The sequence below is a fragment of the Astyanax mexicanus genome, chromosome 16 (genome assembly GCF_023375975.1).
Source record: "Astyanax mexicanus isolate ESR-SI-001 chromosome 16, AstMex3_surface, whole genome shotgun sequence".
Taxonomy (NCBI): domain Eukaryota; kingdom Metazoa; phylum Chordata; class Actinopteri; order Characiformes; family Acestrorhamphidae; genus Astyanax; species Astyanax mexicanus.
In genome coordinates this window covers 32,791,455-32,803,448 of record NC_064423.1, presented here as the reverse complement: position 1 = coordinate 32,803,448, position 11,994 = coordinate 32,791,455, and the positions used below count along the sequence as shown (strand labels likewise).

General features: G+C 38.6%; 1 protein-coding gene across 1 annotated transcript in view; it reads right to left on the bottom strand.

The window, feature by feature from the left end:
* Positions 1–437: 437 nt before the first annotated feature.
* Positions 438–11,994, bottom strand: part of chrna7a (cholinergic receptor, nicotinic, alpha 7a (neuronal)) — a 30,581-nt gene continuing 19,024 nt past the window's right edge. The window contains exons 7-10 of the mRNA XM_022669990.2: positions 8,763–8,957; positions 5,900–5,986; positions 4,926–5,035; positions 438–4,105 (exon numbers count right to left, since the gene is read on the bottom strand). Of these exons, the coding sequence (XP_022525711.2) occupies positions 3,575–4,105; positions 4,926–5,035; positions 5,900–5,986; positions 8,763–8,957 (923 nt within the window). The 3' untranslated portion in view covers positions 438–3,574. The remainder of the gene's footprint in view (positions 4,106–4,925; positions 5,036–5,899; positions 5,987–8,762; positions 8,958–11,994) is intronic.

Genomic DNA, 11,994 nt, shown 5'->3' with positions numbered 1-11,994 from the left:
ACTCTTTTTAAAAAACAATTAAATTAATATGAATGATACAAATACAAAGATTTCTAATAATCATAAGCATTATTTATAATTTCTAGTAATAGTGTACTTTTTGTTTTCAGTCAGTAGGTGGCAGTATAGTGCTACTGACCTCTGAATTAACCCATAGTTTACATATTTACATACTATTGTCCTTTAAGTCTACATTTTATAGATAAGTCTTTATTTCCTTATCGAGTGGTTCGAGCACTATATGACTGCTGATCAATTTCATTGTATTTTGAGCAATGACAATAAAGGCATTTAATCTTATTTTATTAAATACAGATAAAGTGCCCATCATTATTTTTAGTCAAAGTCATTTGTTATTCTGGGGCTCTACTATTTCAGTTCTAAAAGTAAACAGAGAAGCATGGAGAATGTGAATGCAGAGTAAACACAGAATCGTGTTTTTGATATAGAAAAATAAGTTTATTTATAACAACACATCGTAAAGTCACTCTGAAAGAAATAAAAAAGAAAGGAATCTCAGGCCTGTGCAGCTGCTTGATGACATATATCTGCTTTCCCAGTTGTTACTCGAGTTTTAAGGCCTGTGGTCAGCGATATGTAAAGATACAGCGTTTTACAGAATATATGTGACAAAAAGAAAAATACACACACAAGCTCTCTGTGTTCATTTCACTCCTTTTGCCACACTGATGACAACACAAAAGTGTTAAACGTGTTAGAATCCTGGTGCTGTGTGCACACTGTTGTGGTTGTGACGGTGTGGAGCAGTTGTATTGTATAAAGATTAATAAACTGATATTGTATCGTGCTGTAAATGCATTTACTGTCTCTAATCTACTCTAAAGCTGCTACAACAGCACTGGCCTCGACCAGACTTGCTCATCAGCAGGATCTGAATCAGGGGAATGAAGCCGTCCACACTCGGGTTTCTCATGCAGTCTCTATGCGCGTGTTCACCCCATTAACATGCACATATATTTCCTTTTACTTTTCTTATTCAACTACACACTAGCCTATGTCAGCTGGCTGGTGAGTCTACCTACTCTACAGAACTGCTGACAGTTTGCATTCATTTTGATGACCATCAAAAACAAAAACCTTTATGTCCTTGATTGCACAATATTGCAGGACATACTATGGTTGTGCTGTTTCCAGATGTCTGTCACACAAACATCAAAATGAGTGTATCACACAGATGTTACCTGTGAAATGCTATGTGCCACACATGATCATTAATGATTAATACACAGTTAACCAGTGAACACACAAGTGTAAAATGTGTATTGGATGGTGGTATATAAGGTATTTGTTCTATGAACAAAGTGCAAGTGGTCAAACATAAAAATAAATCTTTAAATTTATTAGTATTATTAATATGTACTTACTGTCTAACAACAAATCTTTTGTCTTGATGTCCAGATGCTTTCTTAAACCCTTATTCATCAACTACAGCAGGCAAACAGGAGCAGAACTCATGTCAGCAACAAAACCCTAAAACAAAGGTGATAAAGCTTTTTATGCTGTATTGTCTTCATTTCTCATATTTGACTATGATCACATTCACCACATTTATTTGAAGTTATGTGTAATAATATATCGAAATATGTAAAATAAACATACACATATACGTAACATATCATCACTGTCATGTAAAAACCTTGAATCTTAACAGGAGAAGGAAAACAGGCATTTGAATTTAAATGGAAGGCAATGTAAAATTATTTTTGGAGCATTACTATTGATTGTGACACAATATAAAAAAAGATAGTGACAATTAACTGCATGTGCAATTAATGCAAACCACATCTACTTGAACATACTGTATATGAAATACACAGATTTATCTAATTTGGATATGTAAGTGATTGCCATAAATAAGGCAACAATATATGTAAACGTGTATGGGTCATATATGCACACCAAATATGTCTAAAGAAATAGACTTATTTTTGTATTTATTAAATTTGGACATTATATGAGAAGTTATATGATATGAAATATAAACTATGTAATATGATCCTTTCATATGGGAGAGAATAAAAGTGCTAAACAGACATCTAACCGCATGATGCTAAATAAAGGCTATTAACTTTCATTTACTGTTAGCAACATCAGCATTTCTGTCTGAACTGGGTATTTAAAGGAATATTTTGGATTTTAGACTTAACGCTTCAGGACATGTTTTGTATCTATCTTTAACCAAATGTTGCTAATAGAGTCTTTCAGTTTCACAAATACCTGCCCAGATTCTCTCAACCTGTCAAGTAAGTCACAGTACTTATTTTTTTTCCTACTTCCACTTTCATTTTTACTTTACTACATATTTTAGATGAGTTTAATACTTTTATGCTGATTCATTGTTTATGTGCTGCATCGTTACAATTATAACAATGTTAGAAATCATTCTAAACCCACATTGTCACTAAAGCCAGAGTGATAGATGCTCGGCTCTGTCATCGTGTTTGATAAAGCTGCTCAGCATTGAGTGAATCAAGAGATCAAGCTGATCTTATAAGACAATCTCGCTGCTCCTGTTCTGCCTTTAGCTCTGCTAATTTTCCACTGCTTTCTGTAAAAACTACACTAATAACACAGTACTGTACCTTTACTTTCAGTACTTCAGTACTACATTTGACTATAACCTACTTGCAATACTTAAGTACAAAAAATGTTGAATACTTTAGTACTTTTACTTAAGTATGGAGCTTAAAGAACACTTCAACTTCTACTAGTTAAAAGTCACTTTTTGAAAGAGCACTTAAAGTAGTTTTACTAAAGTCTGGGTCTGTAGTATTTTATAAATGTCTACAGATCACAACTATCAGAAACAAAACCCTTTGCAATGCCTAGATGGGACTTCAAGCTGCTGAGCCTCCATAGCCTTGGCACTTGCATTGCTGTTGACCACTTTCCTAAAATTGTTACAGTTGTGATTTTCTCCTTCCTTTCTGTACATATGGCATTGTAGGAAAAACTACCTGTATTAGTCAACTATAGAGGAGAAATTCATTTTCTATGGAAGTCTGTGAAAAAAGATCGTATCCCAGTCTCCCAAGTAATTTTAAATCACACTGTCTATATAAACGAAATCAGGTTACCGCCATGACAGTTGACTAGAAAAAAGAGCTATAGATATAATGCCTTTTGTGTCTTTTAAAGACAACTATGCAAAACCAAAAAATAAAAACATTCTGGGTAATCTGAAATGCCTACTGTATGTTTGCTTTAACACTTGTTCCATGTTCTGGGCCTTAATGGATTTACTAACAGCCGACATACATTTGCGTGGATTGAGATGCTTTTTGGGCAGAAAAATATGATTTTGGGTTAGGAATGATTTTTTTGGAAGCCTTGTACATCATGTAGTTCCCACACCAAACAAAATAAACCAAATTCAGACACCAAACACATCTTGGCCGATGGACTCTATGTATGATGAGTAAAAAATTAGGTATTATATATTTGATTTGCTCGCCAGACCGCTTCTAAAAGGCTTAAAACAGAACACAGTTATTATGCATTTTGTAAATGCCTAAAAGCTAAGGAGAACATCGTTAGTGTTTAATTCTGGGGTTCAGGAGAAGAAGTCTTTGGAGATGGCCTCCACGAAGTTAGGGGCAGACATGAGGATGCCGATGGTGCAGAGGATGGTGAAAATGGAGAAGGCCATGAGGCAGAGGCGGTCGATGACTGAGGCGGCGAACTTCCACTCGCTGCACACGGTCTCCTCCTCGTCCTGGTCGCGGAAGCGCTTGGAGATATAGCGCACCTCCTCCAGGATCTTGGCCAGCTCGGTGTCTACGTGGCCGCCGCTGCTGATGGAGGGAGCCGGGTTGGTGGACAGCAGCACGTCCTCCTCTCCCGCGCTCACCAGCCGCCCGCAGATCACCCCGGAGTCCGGAGAGGTGGCGTAGGGCATGCTCTCCATGCCGCGGAAGCCGATGTACAGCATGTTCCCGTTGGTGGACTGCGGCACCCCCGTGCTGAGCTCCACGCTGGAGATGCTGCTGCGGGGCTGCTTGTTGTGGCAGGGCCGTACCCGGTCCTCCCCGGGCCTCTTCATCCTCAGGAACCACGCACACCAGTTAAGCAGCACTATTCGCGTCTATAGATAGACGATAGAAAGGAACTAGATCAGCTGTCTTACATTCTTTTAAGTGCATACAAAAATGACTAAAATAATAATTATATACAGCTCTGGAAAAATTAAGAGACCACTTCAGTTTCTGAATCAGTTTCTCTGATTTAGCTACTTATAGATATATATTTGAGTAAAATAAACATTGTTGTTTATTCTATTAACTATGGACAACATTTCTCTCACATTCTAAATAAAAATATTGTCATTTAGAGCATTTATTTGCAGAAAATGAGAAATAGCTAAAATAACAAAAAAGATGCAGAGCTTTCAAAATTCAAATATTGGAAAAAAAAAATAATTTAAAAATTGTTCAGAAATCAATATTTGGTGGAATAACCCTGGTTTTTAAATCACAGTTTTATGCATCTTGGCATGTTCTCCTCCACCAGTCTTACACACTGCTTTTGGATAACTTTATGCCACTCCTGGTGCAACAATTCAAGCAGTTCAGCTTGGTTTGATGACCTGTGATCATCCCTCTTCCTCTTGATTATATTCCAGAGGTTTTAATTTTTAAGTGGCTTTTTTCCAGAGCTGTATATTGATCAATTTCAAAAGACATTGAATATATTTTTGAATTAGAATAATATTAAATATATATGTCTATAAATGTTCCTGTTTGAAAGATACACTATATTGACAAAAGTATTGGGACACCTTGTTTCCTCTGAAATCAAGGGTTTTTAATAAGGACTTGATGTGTATGCATATTCACAGTGTAGCATAGTGTGGTGTACAACACATGTACAACAAAACAAAGGGCACAGCTTGATAAAATACTCACCCATGTTGGCATTTTTCCTCCATCAGGATCGTGGTAGTGGTACTGCAGGACCCACACTGTGGCGATCACAGACAAGCCCACAATCACCATGGTAGTGGCAAAATATTGGGCTGGATAAAGAGTAAAAAAGACAAGTTGACTCTGTTTCAGTTAAACATTCTGATAATTGTACACTCTTTCAAACATAAAGCTATCTAAAGCTTTTACATTTTTTTAAAGTCTAACTGGTTTTATCATTCTCATGCTAATAGTGCTAATAAAGAGTAGAATACACCTGCTTTTACCACTGTTGATGTGCATAGCAGCCATAGTGGAATCTACTCTGGGGATTTATGAGAATCTCATGACTTTTCCAGTAGGAATCCCTACTTCGACCACTGGTTATATTTTTCCTTTTGTGTGTTGCTCGAACTGTTTTTGTGTTTTAATCTTTTAGGTGAAGCTCCAAGATTGGCCATCAGGGTGGGCTACTGATAAAAGCCATATATCTTTGGGGGAAAAATAGAGAGTGAGTGACATTTTGTTTTGCTACCTTTTTTCTTTGATTTCAGGTTTACTAAGTTAAAGTTTTGTTGTAGTTGTTTTTGTTTGTTATTTTTTGGCCTATGCCTATGCTTGTTTGTTTTTTTTTTGCCGATGTCGAAACGTTGAGTAGCCAGTGCGTTTGGAGGAAAGTACAGCGACTAGGTTCAGATACATCAGCTCACAGACGCCTTGTGCAGCTTGACATCACCCTTGGAGTTGGAGTGCCATCTACCCACCCAAAGAGAGTAAGGCCAATTGTGATGGTAATTTGCCAGCTACATGACCGGGATTCAAACCAGCGATCTCTTGATCATAGTGGCAGCGCTTAGCCCACTGGACCATACAATTATACAGTGTGCAGTAGTAGTAATCTGGTACAAGGTCTGGGGAGAGAGCCCACTCTCATGTGCTACCAAATATAATAATGGTGGAAGAAAATAAAAACTTACCAATTAACGGCACTGAGTCCGATGTTGCAGGCATTATCTCTGCCACCAACAGCATGAAGACCGTCAGTGAGAGCAGCACTGTGATCCCTGAAAACAGAGCCAGTCACTATTACCGACTGCCCACTTCCAATACCGCAGCAGAGGTCATAATAATCTGATAAGTATATCTTTGGCAGTGCTGACAATTACCGAAAACACTCCAGGACTTCAAATCAACCTCCAAACCCAAACAAAGAAAGGCCCCACTGACTCAATAATGAATGCGGACACATCTCAGATAGATTAGGCCCCGAGTTCACCAGACACACCACTCATTTAAGCTCTGCAATTGTCTGTATTGATTCTGGAACTCTGCAGAGCCACTGCCGACCCATCGCTCTGCGTGTGTGAGAGCTGATTTTAGTAGAGAGACCCCACGCTAATACAGTTTAAAGATGAAAGAATATAAAAAGGCAAATTATGCTCAGCTATGAAGCTATGATTTCATGCTCGCTCACTCGGAATCCTCTCTGCTGGTCTTCGAGGCAACGCTGGTGCTAAATTCGCTCGGCTTGAAAATAAAGGCGTTTGGCACGGACCGCTCTCTACCTGCATCGATCACAGAGGAGATCTGCGACTGGCCCATCAATCTCACTGCTGGCTGCTTATCTCAGCCTGCCGGGTCAAGTGCATAAATTGTCGTGAGCTGGGGTGGCCTCGGCTGCAGTTCCACATGATGTTGCTAGTGATGTTTATAGCGTGCACTATAGCGTGAGTTTGGTGCATTGAAGTGACCAGACTAAAAATCAAAGCATGCATAATACAGCTGTAATATAATGTCAAGAATATCAAGAATGTCTTATATTGCGAAGAACAGACAGTACAAATATCATTAATGCACATTTTTTATTGTTTAATTTAGTCACACACTGGTGCATCAAAAAAACTTGTGAGAAAATTAAATCTAAATTTCTTAAAGGAGAAATCCGCTGTGAAATGGACTTGGGTTGTAGTGAAACATGATAATGAGTACAAACATCTGTGGAACAGCCTACCTCCATTCACCACCAGCATTTTGAAAAACAGTCCTTTTAACTTATACTCCCAAGTGGCTTGGATCACAATGCTAGTGATAGGGGCATGGAGTTACCCATGCAAAAAAACTATAGCTATTTTTACACCATTAACCACAGCTTCCATGTAGCTCCACACTTCACTGGTAGAATTCTGAGGGACTTGACATTTAAAATGAAGCACTAAGTGATTTGAAAGTGCACAGGTAGTTTAATAAAAAAACTCTTTATACACACAGTATCTTCAAGTAGTTCTCTTGAAATTAAGTCACGATAAGTCATCTGACTAATTCTGTAGAAATGCAATTCCAGCTGAAAATATCTCTATAACATTTGTGCATTTCCACTGAATTTATTTTGCAATCCCAGAAATACCTCAGGGTACTACGTTCATAAACAAATGTTTTTTTAATAAACACTTTTTAAAGGTCTCGGTGCGTTTTAAATGCCAGTGCTCTCCACTACTACAAATGAAGTGAGGGTGAAATACTACTCTTGCTGTTGCATACAGAGCATCAGCTTGTCTGTTTGCTATTGCGTTCATGGTTTTGCTACTAGTCTCTGACCTTTTGGTTTGTTTGTTTGTATGGTTCTGAATGTTATACTGGTTTTAAGTCTTTGCTTACATTTATTTGGCTTTAAGAGTCTTCATTTTGTGCATGTCTTTTTTGCTTAAGGTTTGTTTGCTTAAGCTTTTTTCTTTAGCTCTGGCTACCTGTCTGTTTATCATGCTGTATTAAACCATAGAACCTAGTATTTCCATCAGACTGGACAGCGTCACTTATTTAGCTGAACATCAGGTGCACTTTTTTGTCTGTATTTTCTGCAAAATAATTTTGGTTGCCAAATATTCTGTGCATTCTTCTGTATTTGTGCACATTTTCTGAAAGCTTACAGATGTAAATGGAACAGAGCAATATCACTGGAAACCACAGGAGCATTGAAATTAACAGTTAAAGTGAATCATGGCCATTTCCCACCTCTAGTGGTTATGCTAGAATTTTAGTGGAGTGATTGTTTGAGCCAATTCATGTAGAAAACATGGATGCTGTGGTTCTGTTTCCTACTGTTCTAAATAAATGGAGCTAAAATTTCTAAGCAGACCCTCTCAGCACCTTCGTTGAGTTTTATAATGTAAATTTGGGAGTTTGATCCACGCCCTTACTCCACCCACTCTCCAACATATATAAACCGTCACTTCCTCTCTACCTGTGTGTCCAACAACCTCGCACCCACCTCCTCCCCATCTTCCTCCTTCATTTATTTTCTTCCTTTCTCTTCCCATATCTCTTTGTGTGGGGGGGGGGGGGGGGGGGGGTCAGCTTCATGTTTTTCCAGCAAAGCTGCCCCCGAACTCCTGCCCAATCATCTGAGTTCGCCCCCTTCTTTTTTCCTTCTCTTTCAGTCAAGAGAATGGGGAAATACTAGCAAAATATCGATTATAGCAGATTTTTAAAGTAAATTTTTCCACTGTATACCTAGTTTCTCCAGGTTTAACCACCTAAGCACCTTGTTTAAAACCATTTATTCCTGACAATAAAGGTATTTCTGCTTACAAAGCATTTTTAATCATATCATATCCACAGCAGGTCCTCAATTAAATATTAAACAATACATTTCCAACCTCCACGCGCACCTCCTGAATCCCCCTAAGGCTAATGAATAATGTGTTAATAATGTATTGCTGGACGCACTGAGCTTAAATAAAAAACAATTAAATCTGTTAGCTTATCTACAGCTCCAGGGTCACCGAGTGATGAGTAAGCTGCTCTGCACTGAGAGATACAGATGACGATGCAGAATCTGCTCACCAAGAGAGATCTTCTCGCCTGAGTCAGCGGGCAGGAGGAAGACCAGCAGGGCCAGGGTGGAGATGAGCACGCAGGGGATGAGCAGGTTCAGGCCGTAGTACAGCGTGCGTCTCCTCATCACCACGGTGAACGTCACGTCTGGGTACGGCTCCCTGCAGCAGTCGTAGAACTTCTCGTTCCTCTGACCCTGGACTTCTGCAGAGCAGCGAGAAAAAACGTACATAATAGATGACAAATTCTCATTTCATTGCTTTTTTATATGAAATCATGATGGAATCATAAGTTGGCTTGAATACAAGAAAAATGGACTGGATAAATACAGTATATACAACCCTTAGTTTAGTAGAATTTAGTTTAGTACATAATAAATTATAGACACATCCAATATATACAGTGACATGCAAGGTTTAAGTATCATGTCTCATTAAAATCGGTACCACTTTAAAATAAGACTTCCTTTATAAAGGATTTATAAATGTTTACAATTAGTTTATTAATGGTTACTAATTAGGTTTATTAGGTAAATGCCTAAAAAATCATTAATAATCATTTATAACACACGTAGAAAGGGCTACCATATAGACGGCTGTGTAATATAGTTCACTATTTGGCAAACAACAGGTCATTGTTGCCCTTTCTACGTATGTGTTATAACTAATTATTAATGATTTTTAAGGCATTTACAACCTAATTAGTAACCATTAATACGCTAACTGTAAACCATTTATAAACCCTTTATAAAGGTAGTCTTATTTTAAAGTGGTACCTTAAAATCTATAGATGCGCTGCGCTGAACTGCTGGATATGTGTGTGGGGTCTCCCGCAGTTAATATGGATGTAGTTTATAACAGGGTCACTTGTTGGTTTGGATGGATCATTACCATATACTGCACTGTCCACTGCGGGTAGTAATGCCCTCAAATTACACTGTGGAATGAGTAATGAGTTAAATTTCTACCCACTATCAGACCTCACACTAGATAACGAGTCACAATTTATACAGGTTTAGGTGTTCTCAAGCTGTCCCCTGAGGTAACACTAACATACTGCTATCCCATGACTTTTGGCATTTCAGTGCACATGCACCTGTATTCATTTTCAGAGGCCTGCTAAAAAAGAACAGTTTCAGTGTCAGGGCTGGGCTGGGTTGATTCCAATTTACATTCAGTGTCCTCACAGTGTCCTAATTTATTCTGCCTCTCTACTTCTCTGACCTTAAACAGTTGATAATGTGGCACCGGGGAGTGACTGGTTCTTGGCCCTGAGGTAAAGATAGCAGGTGCTATCATTATAGAGCTGTTGAGTTTATTTGGGTCTCTGGCTGCTGCTGGCAGTAGGTAGGCTACAGCAGTGCTTCACAGTATATTTTACTCATGAAACTGTCCTGATATTTGCACTGTACACAGATCAGCCTTAATATAAACACCTGTAACAGGTAAAGTGAAAAATATTGGGTATGTACAATAGCAGCTGATAAAGGAGTGAGATATAAGAAGAACAGCTCTGTTTTTCTGGTTACATTTCCTACTAGTTTGAAATGTCACACATCTATTCCCGTTCAAAAAAATTAACTTGTACCACTTGTTTCTTACCAGATGTTAGAGAAAAAAAACATACATGTATACAGTTCTCAGATGTTTCCACAACAAATTGTGATTTCAGATTACAAGATATCACATTGTACAGTGTAAAAGTAGAAAATTTTAATTTGAATCCATGATATTAGTATCAAGACGAACCTTCCCCACAGCTTGTGTCTAAAATGTTAGGTCATTACCATTTGCCACAATGCTTTGAGACACCCTGTATTTTGGAACTCAGGTTTTTTATCACCACCACTATTCAAAAGACTGGGGTACAAATTATCTTAGCGACTTAAGAATGACTTAAAGAAGGATGTAACTTTAAGAACACCTGTTATTATGCCCGTTATTGTGACACACTCTTAAATGCTTAAAGGCATTTAAGAGTGTGTCACAATTCTCTAAGGTTAGAAACAAGCTTACAAACTACTTAACTTTTTCGGGAAACGCTCATCATTTTAAGAATGTTCTTAAGTATGAGGTTAAGAAAAATTCTTAGCTTTAAGAACATTTTGGGAAACACACCCAGGTTAGTGTTTATAGAATGGCAAATGGCGGCAAAATTTTCTTCAATTTTTCTCCTCAATTTAGATAGGCCAATTGTCCCACCAGCTGCTTCTCAGCTGCTATTTAGCTGTATATCCCTCATCACTGGTGATGCCACAACACACGGAGGCTAAAGACAAGCACATGCCTCCTCCGATACATACGAAGTCAGACTCCGCCTCTTTTTGAACTGCTGCTGATGCAGTATTACCAAGTAGCATCACAGCGCACTTGGTTCCGATACATCAGCACACAGATGCCATGTGCTGATCGACATCACCCTAGGTGTGATGAAGGGAAAGAGTGGCATCTACCCACCCAGAGAGAGCAAGGCCAGTTGGCTCTGGCAGCTGATGGCAAGCCTCATGACCAGGATTCGAACGAGCGAACTGCCGATTATAGTTGCAGCACTTAGCTTGCTGGATCACTCTGCGCCCCCGGCACTTTACTTCTTAAAAAAGGTCTAGCATTCACATGAGTGCTTTTTGTTTTCTCTCATCATAATAAGATATATGAACAGACATCTGCTGCATGACAATGTGTCAGAATTATGCTTTATTTTCCTTTAAGAAAGGGGTTTACCACATTTAAACGTTTGATAGGGTGGAATCTGATATGCTCAGCCAATAGGAGACGAGATTGTATTGGCTTCTATCAGTCACAAAGATTTAAACAGAGTGCAGGGAAGCTAATAACTGCTGTCAGCTCACATTCACAACTGCACAAATCATCTATAAAGATAAAGAGGGACAGCAGGACGGTTGATTAAAACTCACACAGGGCTTTTCTGCTGCCTGTGTTTAAAAGATCAGCAGCCGCTCGCAGGGTTTGCTTATGAGCTTTCAGGTTTGAGTGATTTTTCCCACTTGAGTCGCATCAATCTCCACTCACAAACACATTTAGAAATAAACCAGATACATGTGTCTGTTAGCTTTAGTATCTGTAGTTTTTACAAGCGTGCATACAGGGAATGAACAACAGGTAATCCTAATTTTTCCAGAACATTGTTGGTTGCATAGAATTGGCACAGGGATTTTGTCTATGTCATAAAGGTGCTGTGGCTAAAATATTACATCTGTTATCATCAGAGCAGCAGTGATGCT